Here is a 21,979-nt window from a genome sequence, read left to right as displayed (position 1 = left end):
TCCAAATAATCCTAATTCAAAATTTTGACTTGACAGTCCATTGTCAGTTCTTCTCATCTCAGATATCCAGTTTCAGTATCAAGTACAACTGTTCTTCTTTTGTCCGTCTCCTTTTCTCAGTGAGGTTCTTCTTGACAGCTACACATTCTTTCAGACCCACAGCGCTGAGTCGTCTTCTCACAGTGGAAGGATGGACAGAAACACCGGTGGATGTTTTCAGATCTGAAGCAGCTTGATTTTCTCCTCTCTCTCAAAGATGAAAGCTTTAAGTGCTGTTTATCTGATGGGGGCAGTTTTGGTGTCTACCAGGTCTTCCAGGTGGTTGTTAGGAGTCCAGCTTCTCTGTATCTTTTTGGACTTTTTCCACTTATTTTTCTTTGACTTCCCTCTTCCCTATGCAGGTGGATTATTTTATATTTAATCTCTTCTGAATTTTCTCCTGAGAAATATATAATTTGAACCTCATGGCCGTTTTTGACTGGAGATTAAATAAATGAAGGGTGGTCTCTGACTGTTGCATAGAACTGTACTTTAAAGTTAAGAACGTTTTCTGTTCTGTCAAGTGACTATTTTGAAGTTACAACATGCTCAATATTACGTGGAGTAAGAAAGATGAAATGTGTCAAATTTGGAGCACAGAGAGGAACGTGTATTCTGAATATGCTTAAATGTAAAACTCATGAAAAATATTTTAAATAAATATTTGACAGGCACAATAATTAGCCAATAACTACACACAGTGCTTCACTCGCCCCCTTTCTTATTAAAGAACCAATCAGGAATTGCTGAAACTGCACCATTGCCACCTCATCAGTTTTCTAACAGAGTGAATGATAACTCTACATAATTCATGTTTTAGTGGCTGCAGCTTTTTTAATGTCCTGTATTTTTTTCTACACCAAATATTTGTCAGCTTCAGCAAGTTCTTATAAGGTCCTTAAAGACAGAGTTCATCATTTTCTGTTCCCCAGTGCAACATCACCAGTGTTGGTTAGATTACTTAAGTGGAATCCGATACTGATTACAAATTACATCACTGAAGACATAATCAATAACATAATCTTTATCCAACCTGGTTTCTATTGGATAATTTGCCCTCTGCCTCATTAAACATGTTTTTACATTGTCAGAATAAAGGTGCTGTACAGGTACACTCTTGTTAATCAATGTGCACAACAACAAAGGTACAACAATGGTCTTAAGGTCCAACTGGGGAAAGGTACATATTTGTACCTGGAGGCAAGACATGGTGTGAGCAGTCAATACAACCTAAAAGGTATATAATTGCAGTGGATCATGGTACAATTCTCTTCCTTAACTGAAGGTACTGGAGACCAGTGACGGGAGGGGTACCAGCCCAGTGACAGTCAAGTACATTTTTTGTGTTTAGTCTTCCTTCTTTCTTCCAAAACCAATGACCTATCAGTAATAGTGACACTGCTGTACTCCTGGAAACAGGAGTTTCCAAAAAGCTACAGAGAAGCTGGACTCCTAACAACCACCTGGAAGACCTGGTAGACACCAAAACTGCCTCATCAGATAAACAGCACTTAAAGCTTTCATCTCTGAGAGAGAGGAGAAAATCAGCTGCTTCAGATCTGAAAACATCCACAGGTGTTTCTGTCCATCCTTCCACTGTGAGAAGACGACTCAGCGCTGTGGGTCTGAAAGGATGTGTAGCTGTTCAAGAAGAACCTCACTGAGAAAAGGAGACGGACAAAAAAGAAGTTATACTTGACACCGAAACTGAATATCCAAGATAGGAGGAACTTACAATGGACTGACAAGTCAAAATTTTGAATTGGGGTTACTCGGATTGTGAAAAGCAGAAAATACAAGGAACAACAGTGGAGGTGTGGAAAAATATCCCTGCAGATTTCTTTGAAAACATGAAAGTGAGTCTCCTGAAAAGAAAGGAAACAGTAATAAAGGTAAAAAGTTGCCACACTAAATTCTGAAAAAAAATTCTGTGTAATTACTTGTATGGATTATGGTTCAGTTCTCTTGCTTGACTGAAGTCACTGGAGACAGACTCATGGGCGTACCCGCCCAGTGACAGCTGAGTACATTTTTTGTCTGTTTAGTGTTCCTTATTTCTATCAAAACCAATGACCTAACAGTAATAGTGACACTGCTGTTATCCAGCTGTGGGCCAACTCATGTAATTAAGAATTCATAGACCCTCGTCCTGGAGATCTACAGTACTGTGCAAATGCCAGAGACCAGCTTTTATTTAACTAGCTCTTTCGGTTTTTAAAGAAAAACCTCCAAAGTTCAGTCTTAGCAGTTGGTTGCAGTTTCAGATTCTTACTACACAAATAATCCCAAACACATTTAATGATGTTGCTGAACTCTGGGTGACTTTTTTCAAACTTCAGTTTTGGAAACTTCTGTTTTTCACTTACTTTCTTTTGACTGTTTCCCTCCTTATGTAGATACATCATTTTAAATCGAATCTCCTCAGAAATATCTCCTAAAAAGTGACTAACTTATACTTAATGGCTGTTCTGACTGGAAGTTAAATGATGGGTGATTCCTGCATTTCTGAGTTCAGTTTCAACCTGCATCTAACATGCTGCCCCTTAGCTAACAGTAATGCATCTGATCCAGCCAGTCAGGGACTTCGGAAGAAGTTAAACAGCTTGAGCAGGTGTGGAAGATTGTGGTTGGAACTAGATTTTGCAGGTAAATCTCCAGTAACAGGGTTGGTGACCATTTTTTTTGTAAAACAATACCTACAACCTGATTATGCATAAAGTATCCAACTCTATTTATTGTTTGAAATTAGATCATGTAATCCAGATTACATGTAGTCCAGTACTACCCGACACTGAATATCGTCAAACAGTACATACAAAGAGAACCTCTCGAATCGCTCTGTGAAGAAAGGACAAGCTTTGTTTTTCCCCTTCTGATCTCAGCCAGTGAAAGCCAAAGTTTCTCTACCACAGACTTTGCCCACCCTCTATGACTAAGTTATGCCCTGTCATGTAGTCGGAGGCTTCAGATGCCAAGTAGACCACTGCCGCTTGCAGGTCTGTCACTTGAGCCAGCCGTCCGGCTGGGATGTCTGACAGCCAGCGCTGAAGCAGGGGCTCCAGACTCTCCGAGTGGATGAGAGGGGTGTCAACTATCCCCCTGGAAGAGCGAGAGTGAAAGAGAGAGAGAGAGAAAGGAGAAAGAAGAAAAACAACCACACACATCAGACATCAGAGGCGAGGAGTGACAGTGCTGTCTCTTAGTCACTGGCCTCGGTCACAGAGACACAAAACAAGACCAATTACCCTTCAGACGATCCAGTGCTGTGAGGAACAGGGCAGCGGTCATGTTTTAAGTGGGACGTTTTGTCATTTAATGACCAGATACTGTGGTTAAGGCTCTACACGGGAGGCACCGTCTCCCCTCATGGGTGATTTGACATCAGGTGTCCTAGTTTTGATTCCAGTCATTTTCCATTCCCCAAGGAATGCGTCAGTGCGATTGGTGACGTTTAGCATCAGTACTGGAAAAAGGAACCTAAGTTACAACAGTAAGTGTCGCTTAGGTGCTGTGGTCTCTGTGGTTACTCGGTTTGCTGGAAGAAAATTCCTATTTGATAGCAATCAGGGCTACAAGTGCTCTAATGCTGGCCCCTTCCCTGCCACGCCACTCAGGGATTTCCAATGGAGAAATTCCATTAGCAGGGCAGTGTAGTCCAATAATAGGTGTAGTATGTCCAGACATCTAGCCCTAAGAGCTGGGAAATTAAGCAGATGCCATTTTGAAGTTAAGCTGAAATCAAAAGTGACCTTTTTATACCTTGCTTGTTTATGATACTGGTCATATTAAGCACCATTCATCATAACATACAATTTAAAAGACATAATTCTTGTTTTCACATCATTTTTGAGTGAAGTATAGTGACTTTTGCTGCCTCAAAAACTTATATTAAAAATAATATTAATCAATACTGTCATGTTTCATCTCCTCCTTATTAAATCCAGTATGATTTAAAGGGGAATTCCACTGATTTTCCAAAGTTTCAGTATAATTAAATGGTTAGGATGTAAATAAAGTCATTCAGAGTGGTTTGATGTGAAATGTGCCATTGTAGAGAAACTTAGAGTCAGAATTGTTCAGGGGAGAGATGATAGTAATCAGATGTCTGATTACTGATGTCCCTCACAAAAAGCTGTTACATGAAATAGTTATGAAAATGTTGCCTGATGGCTGATACATTGTGTTATAACAGTTCTGAGATAAACTTTTGGCCTAAAATATACTTTTTAAAATCCATTCATGGCCATGCTGGGCATTGTAAGGCAAAATAGCACCCAAGGAAAACATATTTTTAGTAGGGCTGCAACTAACGATTATTTTCATTGTCGATTAATCTGCCGATTATTTTCTAGATTAACTGATTAGTTGTTTGGTCTATAAAATGTCAGAAAATGGTGAAAAATGTCAATGAGTGTTTTCCAAAGCCCAAGACGATGTCCTCAAATGTCTTTTATTTTGTCTGCTCCCCAAAGATATTCAGTTTGGTGTCAGAGGAGAATAAAGAAACCACAAAATATTCAAATTTAAGAAGCAGAAATCAGAGAAATTTTACTTTTTTTTTCTTAAAAAATATCACTCAAACTGTTTAATCGATCACCAAAATAATTGGTGATTAATTTAATAATCAACAACTAATCGATTAAGTGTTGCAGCTCTAATTTTCAGTTTTACCACTATTTTACCATTATCAATATTACATATAAGAAACTCAAGTCATGTGGCTCACTGCTCATTTTGGGAAATGTTGAAAAAATTCTGTAACTAAGTCAGAAATTTCATGTTTATTGATTTTTCTTCCTTCAAACAAATGAAAGCTATTCATTCCAAACTGAAACGAATGCATCTCTACATTGTCTCTAATGGAAACAACGTTTGCACGATCAACACAACGGCATCTAAAAGCCATCAGTCATCGCTGCCGTTTAGGGCCGACCGAAATATATTCCTTCTTCTCTTGATATCGAACCCAACATGGAGGTAAATGACTGCTTCCAAAGCGGCGTGTGACACCTTCGGTTAACATATTTCAACCTCAATTATATTTCTCTTCGGCAGCGCTTTATCTGGGAACCCTTCCTGGCAATCAGAGGGCTTGCTGTTTTCCCTCAGCCAATTTTCTAGATAATGCAGCTTATCACCGCAGCGGCTGAAGTTGCCAATGAAATCAGGCGGCAGTCAACCTCACTTGTGCTAATTGTGTCCCCCTCCACGTCCCTTTTATGCATATTTACCCACTGTCACTTCACAGGAATCAGGGGCCCATCGAGAGACACCCCCCCACCCCACCCCATACAAGGGGGAGGGGCGGGATTGCTTCCTTGCAAATTAAAATTAGCAAACAAGCTTGCGATAAATAAAAATGAGGAGAGAGAGACCGAGCATGTGTGCATGCAGCGGATTTGCTGTGGGAATCGCAGGGGCTCGGGGACGCTCCGCTTCGAGCGGCACGCGCACATTTCCTCTTCGTCTTTTCTTCTCTTTCCTCAGAAGAGCAACGCTGACAAATAGATACAAACAACACTGCCATTGTTGTGCTGACATTTCAGCTGAGGAGGCTAATTTGAATCCCTAATTGAATATGACAATTAAAGAAACTGTTTGGTTGATTCATCCCTCTAGACGTCATCCAATTAAGCAGGATTGCACTGTTTCGCACGTAAATTAGTGCCCCATTCTCAATTGTATGCCTCTATGGAAAACAATACATTTATTTTTTTGGCCTTGTCACAACAAATTAAGATTTGGCGCAAACACCAAACCCGCCTTTCGCTTACTTGTGACGATACGTAAATACAAAGAAAGTCTTTTTCTTGTTATGTATGAGGAAAGTTGGCACTGGTCCATGGATTTCTATGCATTTACATATGGCCTAAGAACGCTGCCAGGAAATATGAGCCTGCTTGAATGTAGGTAAAGTTAAAATAATTATATTGGCGACATTGACAACATACTTAGCCTTCAGACAATACCATATTCAGTGTAACATGTAACTTGATTGTGTGGTGCTCTGTAGGAGTGAGCAGTATGACTATATTAAACATCTCACTATGCTTTTCTGGGTATCTCATGGATATCGTCAGTACAGGAACACGGACAACTGCATGTTTTATTATCAAGAGAGCATAATTAGTGCTGTTTAACTGGATGTATTGCAGTGAAATATATGAATAATTGAATAAAAATTGCTGCTGATATTTTTGGCTGTTCTAGCTTATCAAACCCAAGACCAAACTTTGCGCTGCATATTGTGAAAATGTCTTAACCCTTGTGTGGTGTTGATGTGTTTGTTACTCAGTGGTCTGGTGGACCCCCCACATTATTGTTTTTAAATCAATACAGCCATAACAATTTATGTAAAAATACCAGATGTTTAAAATATCACAAGTGTCCAGCGTAGGGTTCTCTTTTAGCAGCTGTAGCCAGTCAGCAGCCTGTCCATGTTGTCCACCCTCACACACACACACACACACACACACACACACACACACACACACACAGACACACACACACATATACACACACATATACACACAGACACACACACTAACAGCAGGCCATGTAGGAGGAGAACAGAGTGAAGGACACAGCACCTCCACACTTTTACTCCCCGCAGGTTCACCCAACACCACATGTGTAATATAAATGTGTGGGGGGTGAACAGTGTGAAGGCACTGAAAATGGGTTATTTTATATGTTCTTCACAGAAAATGAGGCAAAGGACAAGAATCTGGGTTTGAAATAATAATAAATCGCATCATTTTTTCTTTTGGTAAACATTGAAAATGGGTCCCACAGACCCCAACACCACACAAGGGTTAACATATTGTGATATTCTGTGTTATATTTTTTCCACATCATCCACCCTCAAGTATCTCTGTCACTTACGGTGAGATGCAGTTGACTCGAACCCCTCGGTCGATCCACTCAGTGCCTAAGGTTTGGGTGAGTTTCACCACTCCGGCTTTAGAGGTGTTGTAGGCCAGCTGCTTTTGAGGGTGAGGTACTGTTTGTGGGGGAGAAGAGAAAATACAAAAAAATATCTGACTAGTCTCTTAGAAGCCTGTTATGAACATGTTATTTCTACATAGCAAGGCCTTGGTTTCAAGAACTGACCATTTAAACGATTATAAACGATTTAAACGACCCTGTATTTTGATTGTTGACCACTGATGCTTTGTAGTTGCTCACTTTGTCTTGCAGTACTGTGCAAAAGTCAGAGACCGTCCTTCATTAAATTGATTTCCAGTCAAAATGGCCATTAAGTATAAGTCACCGTCAGGAAAAAAACAGAAAACATATTTAACAGAAAATTATGAGGAGCTTCAATAATGTAATGTTAATATGATAAGTTTTTTCAGTATTGAGTAAGTCACTCTTTACCTTTATTACAGCTCACTTTCAGTTTTTCAGAGAAATCTGCAGACACACCTCCAAAGTTCAGTCTTAGAAGCTGGTTGATCATTTTCTGAACTAATCAAACACATTCAGTGGTGTTGAGGTCTGGACTCTGGGGTGGTCAGTCCATTGTTCAGCTTCTTTGTTTGATGTGTCCGTCTCCTTTTCTCAGTGAGGTTCTTCTTGACAGCTACACATCCTTTCAGACCCACAGCGCTGAGTCGTCTTCTCACAGTGGAAGGATGGACAGAAACACCCGTGGATGTTTTCAGATCTGAGGCAGCTTGATTTTCTCCTCTCTCTCAGAGATGAAAGCTTTAAGTGCTGTTTATCTGATGGGGGCAGTTTTGGTGTCGACCAGGTCTTCCGGGTGGTTGTTAGGAGTCACATTTTCTCTGTAGCTTTTATTAATTTTTTGACCACCAATTTTAAAATGACCTTTTTTTTTTTTACTTATTTGCGTTTTACTTTTATGTCCTCTTACATGTTATATCTTTAGAAATATCTTCTGAAACACAACAACCAATGGGAACTTTTTTGCACATGGTGTGGGAATGTGGGGATGTTAATGACTTCTAGATAAAGGTAACTACCATATTATCTGCTCTGGTTGGACAAGAAATTCCCGTGGATCCAGCTGTATTATTGCTAAATGATGACTCCAATTTAAACTTAACAGGCAAACAAAGGAAGATGTGGCTCGCTGGTTTAACATCGGCTAAAAAAATTATTGTACAGAGGCGGCTTCACCCACATAATCTAAGCGTACGACATTGGCTATTTCAACTGCATGACATAGTTATGTTAGAATTGGCCACAGCTAGGATTAATAAAGTTAAAACATCTACTCTTGAGACTTGGAAACAGATTTGTTGTGATGTGACAAAAAGATTGGAACAAAGGCTATGAGGTACATCTTGTAAGCTAACATTCTTTTTTCTTTCTTTTTTATTTTATTTTTGAGATGTCATCCTTTGCACTAAATCTTACTTAGTAAATAGTATAAAGTATGTACAGGGAGGGATGGGGTGGTAAGGGGGTTGTTTTTTTTTGTTTGTTTTGTTTTTGATTTCCTGCAGTTCTGTAATGTTGTGATAAAATGCTGCCTGATTAACAGGAAACAAATAAAAATGATCACAAAAAAAGAAATATCTTCTGAAAAATGAATAGCTTGTATTTAGTGTCCATTTTGAAATTTAAAAGATGAAGGGTGCTCTCTGGCTTTTACACAGTACCATACATTCAACTAAATATCTATTAAGTTCATCTTTCTTTCCCTGACTGTAAACCAAACACTCACTCTGAGCCTAAACTTAAACTCAACCCAAAACCTAAACCTGGTCCAAGTCCTAAATCTAAAGCTGCTGATAATCAACCAGTTTCACTAGACAGTTTTTAACAATGTGATCATTTGTAGATAAGCTGTAGGTGAGCCTCAGAATAAAGCGTGACCAAAAATGGTTGCATTTCCACTCATATAAAACCACACCATTTCACACTTAATGCGCTGTCTGTACAAAAGCTGTTATTTTATTAATCGTGAAACACATTAAAATCGATTCAGGGCTTGAACATGTGATCCATTTTGGGCCCAATTACTTCATTCCCCCTCATAACTCAGCGCGTGGGCCTGAACTCCGGAGCTACTCGAAAACACTTTCATTAGCTTTCGGGACCCCGCGGATGAGGCGATGTAAAATTAATTACTCTGGACGTTCAGTTGTGCACCATCTTCAGGAACAAAGGCAACACGCCATTTGTTTGCCTTGACCGTCGCAGATGCTCAACGCCGCATGCAATGGCGAGAAGAGGGGGCTCGCTCTCCGCCGCCCGATTAATCATCATGAGGGAGGCTCCAAGTTACATACAACTTTAGTAGTTAACCCCGTCACCCGGTGATCTCACTGCCAAATTGCCGGGGTTGGGAGCGGGATGATAAATATGGCGCAGCTGTGCGCAGGCAGCGGCTAGGCCATGTGGAGACAGACTCACGCTCTCTGGACCTCGTTTGTTTTATGCTGCCTTCATGTGCTGTCCGAATTATCGTAAATACGAGTTCCTGACCTAAAAGTTGCACATGAGTGTCCCTTCAAGTCATAATTACAAGTGGAAACTCTGGAAACCATTTCTGACAGCTGAGTTTCCGATTTGTACTGGCCTTTACCCTTCATCACGGTGGAGGGGAGTACAGTTCAAGTGGTAAATGGTGGGAAATCTTAATTTGTCTAAATGCAACTTACTTATAGTCGTCCCTGTTGAGGCCCTAGACGTTTGCCTTCATCTGTGGTTGCATTATGTATAGTCATATGCAGAAGTTTAAATTTCTAAAGAATTTGTTGATTTGCTAAATGAGCATAAGTTCCTCTACAGGAAACAAACTTAAATATGGCTTTTTTGAAATTTTTTTCTTGCAAAAAGTTCTATTTATTTTCTGAGTCGAAAGCTGCATTGTGAAAGAAATAGTATTACGGAGAAAGGAGGAAAAGAAACACACTAAAATATGGTGAGTGTGCGCAGCTGCAAGTCACCCTTTAAAGCCCTTTGAAATAGTCATTTAAAAGTCAGAGGCATTAAGTCGGAGTTTTTCAGACCACTTCATACATCTTCACATACTAACATCAGACGCACAGGCTCAAAAAGAAGGTCCGGCTCGATGTTTAGGTCTCAAATGCGAAATCAACATTATACCGATGAAGATATGATGACAACGGTAGATAATTCACTCACATCCTCAGAAGATGCGTCCATCACCAAGTTATTACTGAGTTCTCTTTGAATTCTCTTTCAACACACTTGCAATCATCACATTCATCCGCTCATGGAAGGGGTCCGGAGTACAGCCCACATTCCAAAATGTTCTTCTGCACATTGCATGTAATTACACATTTCCACCACAGAGGTCTCCAAATCCTACATAGTGTAGGTTTAACATATTGGGAAAAAAAACCAAACATAAAATATAAAATGTGCCTTAACTTTTGTACAGGCCAGATTTTATATTTCATTTTTGTTTCCAATATGTTCAGTAAATAAACAGTAATTGTGCATTAAAATGTGCAGAAGTGTGTTCTCTGTAGAGGATGTTTTAAGGAGGCATGCTAGGAAGATGGCAAAATTGATCAGCCTAGCTACCAAGCAGGCTTGAGCCAATAATCGATGTTGAACATTGCAGTAATTTAATAAGTGCTTATCTTGTGCAAATTATTGTTCTTTAGGTTTCTTTTACATGCCAACCTTTTTTTATTGTTTTGTATTTATTTAGCATTGTACAATGATTGGAATCTATGGTTGGTTAAAACAATGTATACAGTAGATAATATTGCACATAATTACAGGCTATACAAACAGAATGTCAACTGATTGACCACATTTTGGGCGCTTTGGAAACACTACTTGGAAAGACCATAACATAGATTTTCTGACTGATAAAGAAAGCTGGAGATTCTGCAAATGAAACAAAGAACCTCTGGTACAGATCTGCTCTCTGAGAGTAAAATGGAAGAGCTTGTCCAGAAAAATGGCCAACGCAATTTATCAATATTTTGGCTTCCAACCAACGAACATGGAGAACCACTGGATGCTAATAGTGTTACATGCCATCTGTGCAGAATACAGTCATTATTATAAATTACTACGGGTCCATATCATTAAAAATATTGTTTTCCTACTTTTATAAAACAAGGTTTTAAAGAGTTATGAATTATGAAATACATTGTTAAAGTTTTAAAACGTAACATTCACTTCCCAGTCAATACAGTTCATATAGGAAAATGTAACTGCAAAACAGCCCCTTTTGAATGCAGTTTAGCCTCATTCATGTTATAAAGTGTGTTTTAGCAATTGTACAATGATTTAAATCTACGGTTGGTTAAAAAATGTATACAGTAGATAATATTGCACATATTTACAGGCTATACAAACAGAATACCAACTGATTAACTACACTTTGGGCGCTTTGGAACGCTACTTGGAAAGACTATAACATAGATTTTCCGACTGATAAAGAAAGCTGAAGAATATGCAAATGAAACAAAGAACCTCTGGTACAGATCTGCTCTCTGACAGTAAAACACAGCACAGCAAAGCAGAACAGAGGTCATTTACATACATCAATCTTAAAGGCACAGTAGCTAAAACAGGCTGTTTAATTCTAAGGAATAGCGAGGATAGAAAATTGACAATGATTGTGTTTACATGCACTCAATAATCCAATCATAATCAGATTTCTGCAGTTATCTGATTATTTAAATGGTCATGTAAACAGCATACATACGATTTTTTAGACCGGAGTAAGGTCTATAAATCTGATGAAGAAGTTCGATAAAGAGGCTGGATTTTAGCTCAGTAATCAGATTTCTCAGTGCAACTCTTACTCTGATTTCTTTCGGACTTCTCAGTCTGCACATGTGCGAAACAGACCGTGGCACCGGAAATAAGCGAGTAGCGCTGCTGAGAGATGCAGCAAAACACTTTTGGAGCGACACTGAAACCAACTACATGCTTGACGAAGCATGATGATACATGTTTCATATTTTCAGGTAAATTGGCGCGATGTTTTAAAAAAGCTGCAGCATTAAATTTGTGTTTTACGTTACATTTACGTCTCGTCTTCTTCTGTGAGTTTATTGGCTGGTTGCAAAGCAGAAATCTGATTAGTCTGTCTGACTCATTTAGACCTGGAGTTTTCACATTATCTGATTATTCAAGTGCATGTAAACGCGTAAACGAATTACTGAAAAAATCTGCAATTATTGGATTATTAAGTGCATGTAAACACACTCAGTCATGTTGGAAAAGAAGTAATGATTATAGAAAATGCAGAAATGATTTTGGTACATAAAACACAGAAACGTTAAGTGGACTTCAGGGGGAAAAAATAAAATACTAGAAAAATGTAGGATGTGGGCCCTTTATGGAATATTAGAAGCCCGCGCTGATGGTAATTACCTGACACTGGTATTGCTATCAGGGAAAATGCATGATACAACATAACTCCGTAACACTTACATGTGGAACTGAATTTGGATCACGATGATAACAGTTACCGCAATAGTTCTGCAGACAATAATCATTTCTCTAAACTTTATTGTCAATGCTTACTTTCTAACCGTAGCTAACCATGTTTCCAACCACGACATAACAAGTAAGAAATGCGACCCTCCTTTGAGGATGTGAAGGCTGCAGTAAATGAGAAGAAGGTTGAGAAAAGGGTGTGATATCTGGTGTGATAGCATGAGCTGGCAGCCTGACACAGAACCGGTTCTTATATACAGTTTCCAAAAATTCCAAATCCATCTTATCGGCGCTCAGAAAAGCCCAACACGCACTAATCCTTGCAGATAGACGCCGCTAGCCTTCGTAAGTGCGGCCTTTAATGCCTAAAATAAATCCGCACTGAGGATGCTCTTAAAGAGCGGCGGGCCTGCCCTTCTGAAGAGGGGAAGAGACACATCTTAAGCCCTTTTCAACATCCATCCAGCAATTTAGCCCTCCTTTCAAGTGCAGGAAAACAAACTCACTATCTCGTCTCCTTCTGTCATTCGCAAAATTCCACAGATTTTGGAGGTCAGGATGATTTCACCACATTTTATTTATCCGCTTCTAATCGCAGGCCAACGAGAACCTGTTTTGTTTTGCCTGACCTTATTTCCAGGTATCTTTCTGTCCAGGGCTAAGACAGATGGTGTTTGGTCCACAACCCCAAGTGCATAGCATTGCAAAGGTATAAGCTATTTGAATTTCTAGCCAAAGAGGCATATAAACTTCGTCTCACTGTGCAACCAGGTCACATACTTTCACTCTCCAGAGACTGGCAGGAGGGGGAAAACAAAGAGGGGGAGAGAAACAAAAGTGTTCGGTTCACCAGATGGACAGAGCCGCTGTCACTGTGCATTTTAATTGGACTTTCATAGCTGTATTTTCTTCCCTAACTTGGCTACAACAGGCCCCATCTGATTACACATTATGACAATATTATAACAGATGTCCAGGCCAATAAAGCAAATTCCTGAAGGACTGCATGTAATGTGAGTAATTGATCACTTTTGTCCTCTCTCTCTCTCTCTCCCTCTCTCCGTTGCTCTTCGTGTAACAGCATGCTCCTGTTCTACAGATTGCCCCACAGTTGGGACTAGTGTCCATATGGTACACAAGTTTATTGGCTACTTGACTACACTGTTGATGGAGTGCCGCTGTTGCACCGCATGGGACCTGTTGGAGGAATTGTTACGCGGTGTCACAAACTACTAGCGCTTTTATTTATTTATTTCATTTTTTTTTACAGCGCGGCACAAAAAGAATCCATCTTTCCGCCATTAAAGGCCGAGCCTCTGGCACCGGACCAGCGAGATTCGTCAGGAAGTCCCTTTACGCTTGCTAAACCACAGGTTTCAGTTTACAGCCTTGTAACTCTCTAACAGCGTCTACATATTTATTATGATGCAAAAATGGTCCTACAAGGGGCAATAAGAAGGATGGTGCTCTGTAGCTGCACAAATAGTAAAAGGGTCAATGAATTTAAGGTAGTGCTCGTATACGGCCCTGTAAAAGAAAATCAGACAGCTTCATGAGTGAAAATAAAGCAGAATAAACTGTGGTGTAAATTTAAGGGTTGAATTCAGGTGTGCACAGTCTATAGTAAGATAAACATGGCCTATCAAAAGTTTGGGCACACCTACATTTTTTTTTATAAGGAAGAGTTTTGTTTGTCAGTTTGCAATAATTTAAAATATTAAACACTAAAAAAATAGAGGTGTAATGACACATTTTTGGGGTTTAATATTATTTTCAGTGTTTTATGTGTTAATAATGTTGTATTTCTACAGAGCTCTAATTAAGGACCAAATATTGTACTACCCAGAATTATCTGACTATAATTTAATAAACAGTATTGTACTACCTCACTGACTTGTTACCTCACTTATCCCTTTTTTTGCCACTATACCTCCTTCAATTGGTGCGGCACTCAGCCCTATAAAATAAGACATATACATTACATAATGCAAGGCTTACAGTATGATTGTGTGTGGCTGTGTGTGTGTGGGGCTGTGTGTGTAAGTGATGGTCCAAGTATGTGGTAGGAATGCATGTTTTATTTTATTTTTATTTTTATTTTATTTAGTACTGTAAAATGTTTGTCAGATACTGTGCACAGTGAGCTCCTGTAACCAAAACCAAATTCCTTGTATGTGTCAGCATACCTGGCCAATAAAACTTGATTCTGATTGATTTGTAAGGGACTTCAGAAAAAAAGCTCACTCATTTGACTGTGGATGTGTAATTAACATAAGCCCGCTTTACTCTGATAGGCCAGATGCTTAGTTTTGATCGCTGAAAATTTCACTAAATGTTTTTCCATTTTTTGCTCATCAATTATTTGATGTACTGAAATTAATACACCATAACTAAGCAAACAGTATAATTTGTGTAAATATTAGTGACAATATTAACGACAGTGTTACTTTAGGAGCAAGGCCAAAGTCCACACATCTCATTTGACTGCTGACGTCAGCACTCAAACCTTTTAGGTCTTTAAATCACTTTTGGGACAACAGAGTTTCAAAGTGTGCTTTTAACATTCGATTAGAAAAGAAAACTGTCAGATCATTTTTTTTTTATGCAAAACCTGCTCTTTTATGCAAAACCTCTCTCTTTTATGTGTATTGAAGCTGTAGTTCTTTTTGCTGCAGATGTTAATGCGGAGTTACTTTATATTTGATTAACTTTTTAAAAAGTCTGGACACCCTTCCAGTTGTAAAGTCTCAGAACTTAACTCGTTAGGCCATAATTGACTTGTTAGGACTGTTTAGGCAGGCAAGGAATTGTCATAGGAATTGTCAGCTCAGAGCATCATAAATTATTTGACCTGTGACTTCATTGCAAAAGTCATGTCTGAAATATGCAAAACAACATCCAGAAAAGCCAGAGACATTTTGGAAATATGTGCTGTGGACTGAAGAAGTAAAAATAGAATTCTTCAGACACAAGAGACTTTTTTCTGGAGAAAAAAGGAGCAGCATTTGATGAAAAGTACACCTTGCCAACTGTTAAGCAAAGGGGTTGGATCTTTTATACTTTGGTGTTGTGTGGCACTCAGTGGCAAAGGAAACATGGGTAGATGGTAAAATGGATTCAGCTAAATATCAACAAATTCTGGAAACAAACCTGACAGTCAGTCAAGGAACTGTGAAAGGTAAAGCGAGGCTGGCAGGACGGTGAGGCAAAACATAACTCCAAATCCACCATAAACTACTTAAAGCAGCGGCAGTTGAAGCTGTTGGAATGGCCCTCACGGTGCCCCGAGTCGAACATCATTGAAAATCTGTAGGTAGATCTTAAACATACAAGCAAGACACCTCAAAAATATCGCAGAACTAGAAGCGTATTGCAAGGAAGAGTGGCTGAAAATTCGTTAAACAAAAATAAAAATACTCTTAATTGGCTGTAAAAAGCATCTGCAAGCTGTGATATCTTCCAAATGAGGTTTTACTAAGTACTGACTTAGTAGGGTGTCCAGAATTTGGAATATGGCACAATTATTATTTTATTTTTTCTATTTTTAAATGAATCAAATATGAGGAAACTGTGCATTAGCATTTGCAGAATAATGGGCCTCATTCACAAATATGTTCCTGAGTTTTTCCTTAAATGTGTTCTTGGGAAAGGTCCTAAGAAAAAGTCTACATCAGATTCATTAAAGCACAGAACTGTTCTCACCTTTGTGCTCTTGAGTGTGTAGATTCTGTTCTTACCTGAGAACAAATCCCAGATAAGAAAACACTGGTGAATGTCAGAATCTTTGTAAAACGTGTAAGCGGGTTTTAAGAAGAAATTTCTTCTTAAGAATGGTTGGGGAAATGAGGCCCAATATTATTTTTAAAAAATCATAATTTTTTATTAGTTTGCTGCAGAGTTGTTTACTTCTTTTCACTTCAGAAATCAACAAAATATGTAATGTGGCCAGGCGTTCCAAAGGTTTTGCAAACAACTGTGTGTGTTAACCTTGGTAGAGGACTTTTCCCTTATTTGGTTACATGGTACTAAGTGGTACTTGGTACTAAGTTCAGAAAGTTGTAAACAGACTTGCAGGTGAGGCTGTTTATAATCCCACTCTTTTAAAAAAGACAGTTCTTCAAGGGTTCTTTAGTAAAGAAAAATAGAACCATGAAAACGTTGCATAATTAAAGGGTTCTTTGCCTCATGAAAGTGTTCTTCAGATTGATGGAGAATGTGCTGTAGACGGTTCTACATAGCACCTTTTTCAAAAGGGGTTCTATATAGCACCAAAAAGGGTTCCACTATTGTTACAAGGCTTTTTTGGTACTATATGGAACCCTTTTTTTGGAGTTTTGGTGGGCGATATGGCAACAATATAATATCACAACACTTTAAGACATTTTCATAAGATGCTATGAGTATTACTGTATGTAGTTTTTCTGAGGTTTGATGAGTTGGAACAGAAAAAAGGACCCATAGTGCCATTTTTAAACAATTCTATTAAAAACTGAGTACAATGATTTTTAGTATCTACTGTACTGCACTAAATCCAGTTAAGCAGGACTAATTACTGTAATGAAATATGCAGTGGGTCATTGTTCTTTAAGCAAAGACGAAATCTAGGATGCGCTTAAAAGCCCAGTGTGATGTCATTTATCGCGATAACGATAAATACCATATCGCCCACCCCTACCACAGAGTCACCAGATCAGCTGCAGAGATCTAACACAAATGCATCCTCTGTGAAGCCTCTACTTTTCCTTCTCTTACTTAACAAAAGTCTCTTTTCCTCCCTAAACCCTCCCTTAGACATTGGAAAACAGTATTAAATTCAGAGCGAGTAATATCTGTGGGTACGGCAGCAGAAATTCATCACTCACCTATTAAACTGGCCATGGAGGCGGTGTTGATTATCTTGCCGTAGCCTTGCTTCAGCATGACACGCCCGGCTGCCTGAGGCAGTAATTTAAGGGAGAAAAGAGACAAATGCGCTTTCAGAGGCACGCCACAGTATTGACACCTTTACTAATCAGACCACAGCAACGTCTGGCGGAAAAGAAGAACGCACCCTCAACTACAGAGACAGAAAGAAGCAAAAAGTGTCAGAAAACATGTCTGAGCTCATTTAAAAGTCTGTAAGACATCTCCATCAGCTTTCACTTTGGTGTAATTCACCTTGCTGTGGATTGTCTAATGGCATACATTTTTCCTTTTCCTTGCTCCAAAACACCTGATCCATTTCTTACATGTCCAAAAGGTTCCTGCTGATATATGGGAGTGATTAGACTTCAGTTCTACCAAAAACAGTTATAGCTTTTCTTGAATTTGGGCTGCACAATAAGGACAAAACACCATATTACATTTATATTGCCATATATTGCGAGTGCGGTATGCTTCACAATATATTAAAATGAACCGGTGAACCTGTGTTAGAGATTGGCCGGCACTATTCTGACCGAAAATATCTGTTTCTTGGATGATATGAATGCCTTAACACAACAAAACACCACAGTGCTCACCTGAAACACCTGGGTTTGATCAGAATTCTCACAGTGCCAATGTTGTGTTAGAGATTAATAAACAATACAGTATTGTGCAAAAGTCTTAAGCAATTTTTGAAAGCATTTGTCTCAGCTGTAAGTGTGCTGCTTGTAAAAAAAACACTATATGGTATTAGAATATATGTAAAAATTAACCAGAACTTTTAAAAAAATATATATGTCTGGTGAGCTGGTTAGGAGAACATGGGTTTAGTTTCAAATTTCGGATGCACTTTATTTGGACAGTCCACTGTAGTCCCCTATAGATTATCTACAGATGTTCAAATTGTTAAGAAACTATCTGTTGAAACTAGATTCTGGGTTTAGGTTTTGGGCTGAGGTTAAGGTTAGTGTTAGGATTAAAGCAGGTTTAGAGTTAAAGACAATTATGGTCAATTTAGTAGATATTTATTTGGATGTAACTTGAAAGTAAATTTAGTATCTACAAAGCATCTAAAGTGGACTATCCAAACAAACTGTTACCCCCCTGAGTTAACCCGTTCATTCATAGTGTCATAGTGAATTTGTCAATTCATTGGTAAAATTGGTAGCAACCCCCAAATCACTTGGTTTAACTATTTATTACACTAACTGTCCTTATATGTGAACATTATGTGACCTACTACTTAACGCATAGTGTCCACATACATGGACAGTTGTCACTTCTTAGTACAAATGCTATTTTTTATGTGCTGTTCTGATTAATAAATAATCTTTTATGTATTTATTTTAAATAATTTATGCATGAAGGGTAAGATAAAGAAGTGCCAGACCACTTCAGTTCACCTGTTCCTTTACAATGACATTACAAAAACAGCAACACAGGTACAGTTTGAGACTTTCACAGTGTTTATATACTACATCAAGCTCTTTCATTAAAAGACAAAAGTGGTTTTCCATGATTTGGGCCTATTAGATTTTTTCTTTTGTGTTGTTATGAGCAAATGCATAAATGCATAACTGACCAATTAAACAGCTTTTTTAAGTACAGTTTTCTCAAGTGCCTAAACCTTTTGCAGCCCAATTCTGAATCATCTAAAGGCATAAAATGACTTAGTTTCAGTTTCCTGTTCTCCTCTCAAGGACAGTGATCCATTAATGATCTGGTTGTTGATGTAGTGATTAGCATTATATACCAGCGATGATTTATAAAAGAAGTCATTGTGCAACGACTTACATAATCTATGCAACCGAGTCTGCGTGTTCTTCAGAAAACCCGTTAGACTGAGTCGTAATGAATGCAGCGTTTGTCTAATTATAATGAGAGGAATACCTGGCAACACATGAATGTTCCTCTGAGATTAACATTAAAGGTTTGGTCCCATTCATCGAGGCTGGTGTCTTCGCTTGCTGAGTTCATGTTGATACCTGCGTTGTTGCAGGCGATGTGAACCGCACCCCACTTAGAGATAATGCTGTCAATCATCTTTTGAACATCCTCTGGCTTGCTGATGTCTGCAGCCAGTGCCATACTTGAAATCCCTGCATTTGGGAAGAGATATAACTAGTAATCACAATAATATATAATTATAATTATAATTATTATAATGAACTTGTTATATCATAACATATAATAATACAATTAATTTAATAACTATATAATATTCCACTTATGCATACATTTCAGCCTGCCTGGGAAGAATATATGCATTTGAATGTATTATATGATGCAATAATACAAAAAAATCATACAAATAAACAGGACGTCATTTTTATTTTAAAAATTTCTGTTTCTGAATGACATTAAAAAAAAAAAAGAATGAATATTAAATATATGTTCAATGCTAAAATAAAGTGAATGACAGAGCACCAGAGACACGAGCATGATGTTATTCTGTACTCTGATAAAAGGGCTCCATCTGCTGGAAAGATCAAAATATTCACTCTGATGCTACATTTTAAAAAGGAAATTCCACAGATTTATGAATAATCCTGTATAATTCAATATTTAAGATGTAAACAGAGTCATTCAGAGTGATTTGATGTCAGATGTTCCGTTCTAAAGGAGCTTACTGGGTCAGAATTGTTCACAGTGGTGGTGATAGGAACCAGATGTCTGAAAGGATTAATGCCTCACATAGAGTTATTATATGAAATTGTTATGAATACAGTGCCTAATGTCTTATACATTGTTTTATGATAGTTTTGAGAAAATGTATGGCCTAAAATATATATTTTTATATGGTTATGGGTGAAGAAGTACAGGCAGGATGGTGTCAGGAAAAACAGATGTCCATTACTGTACCATCATCACTTTTACATATAAAACTCAGAAGACACGTGTAGGTTCACTGGTGGCTTTGGATAGTAAATAAAATGGCTATATTTGTGTTGTAGACTTTATGACCCCCTTTTTTTTATCCCTGGGCCAGAATTCCTTGGCCACACCACAACCCCCTTTTAAGGAGACATTTATTTTTCTTTTTCGTTTCACTGTTAATGTCACAACTCATCGTTTATTAATAATCACACAGATATAAGGTGATGTGATACCACAACCATCCAACCCCCTGACCACCCAACCCACCACCCCTTTGAGTGAAAGGAAAGACAGAGATAGCAGAGCGACAAGGCAGAAGAAGTGAAGAAAAAAAAATCAACAATGGACAAACTGGACAGGACAGACAAACAAGAACATTTAACCAAACGATAAACAGGGTAATAATACCTCCTTCCTTTTTTTCCACGCTATAATTATAATGGTATTTATCGAATTCTGTGTATGGGTTTTAACCTTTTTCTTAAAGAGTTTGGAAAGATAAATCTGCTCTCAGTATATTGTAAAAATTGTGACCAGGTTTCCTCGAATGATTTTGTATTATTTATATATTTATATATTATTATATGTATATTATTTATATTTATATAAATAATGTTAATATAAAGAATTTGAGGTGATTGGGTGCTGAAAGTGAGGAAACGTCATTAAGTAATGCTACAGTGCTACATAAAGGGATGCTACATAACATCATTACATTACATAATGCTACATAAAGGGATGGCAAGGCCCAAAATCTCTGACCCCTGGTTTCTATCAACACCACTGTACAGAAAAAATCTCTACAATGAACCATTTCACATCAAACCACTCTGAATGACTCTGTTTACATCTCAACCATTTAATGATGCAGAAATGTAAAGAAATTAATGGAATTCTTTTTTAAACCATAAACTGTTCTATATCAGGAGTATTCAGTTCTGGTGCTGGAGAGCCAGGCTTCAGCACACTTTGGTGGTTTCATTGTTTAAACACACCAGATTCATTTCATCTGTTGATTGCTATGTTTGAGCAGTGAGCAGATACCTGACCTTTCAGGACAGAACTGAATTCCCCTGCTCTACAAGCAGGAAAGCAACACAGACCTTTCAGATTGAGTTCCTGGGTCACTCTCTCTGCCTTGGCTTTGTCCATGTCTACGATAGCCACTTTGGCTCCAGCCTCCCCCAGAGCGTGAGCAAAGGCCCTGCCGATCCCCTGACCTGCTCCTGTCACGTAGGCCACCTTTCCATCCAAACGCAGCCTAGACAGGATCGTCTTTCCCTGCACACCTCGGAACACTTCATCATAGGTCACTGTGTTCTGTCAGTCAAAGGCAGGGATTTTTAGGCTGTGTTATGTGATATGTGTCACGTGTCTAATGGAGCTAGAAAAGAGGCTACTATGATTAGTCTAGATCAGGGGTCGGCAATGTGCAGCTCTTTTACTGTCCTGTTGTGGCTCCACAGAATTGGATTTTTAGGTAAAAATAAAATAATCCTCCTTTACAGTAAAATAAAGCTCTGCTGATCTTTCTAACACAGTTTAACAATAAATGGTCTTAAATGCTGGAGTTAATGTAGACCTGCTAATTCACCCTTTAACCCTGAAGGTTGGTGTGCAGACTGCTGGTCAACATAGCAACACAGATAACAGTCTCGCCTAGCTAGTAGCTAATGGAAAAGAGAAAGATTTAAGATGAACATCCATAATTTATAGATGAATGGACTTATTTGCATTTATATTCACTCCA

At 38.4% G+C, this 21,979-nt stretch overlaps 1 protein-coding gene across 1 annotated transcript in view; it reads right to left on the bottom strand.

Moving 5' to 3' along the window:
* Nucleotides 1–2,746: 2,746 nt before the first annotated feature.
* zgc:113054 (uncharacterized protein LOC541322 homolog) overlaps nucleotides 2,747–21,979 on the bottom strand; it is a 28,664-nt gene continuing 9,431 nt past the window's right edge. Inside the window, exons 7-11 of the mRNA XM_036571532.1 lie at nucleotides 21,333–21,549; nucleotides 19,243–19,451; nucleotides 17,310–17,382; nucleotides 6,925–7,042; nucleotides 2,747–3,138 (exon numbers count right to left, since the gene is read on the bottom strand). Of these exons, the coding sequence (XP_036427425.1) occupies nucleotides 2,943–3,138; nucleotides 6,925–7,042; nucleotides 17,310–17,382; nucleotides 19,243–19,451; nucleotides 21,333–21,549 (813 nt within the window). The 3' untranslated portion in view covers nucleotides 2,747–2,942. The remainder of the gene's footprint in view (nucleotides 3,139–6,924; nucleotides 7,043–17,309; nucleotides 17,383–19,242; nucleotides 19,452–21,332; nucleotides 21,550–21,979) is intronic.

This window comes from Colossoma macropomum, unplaced genomic scaffold (genome assembly GCF_904425465.1).
Source record: "Colossoma macropomum unplaced genomic scaffold, Colossoma_macropomum, whole genome shotgun sequence".
NCBI lineage: Eukaryota > Metazoa > Chordata > Actinopteri > Characiformes > Serrasalmidae > Colossoma > Colossoma macropomum.
This window is presented reverse-complemented; position numbering and strand designations above follow the sequence as displayed.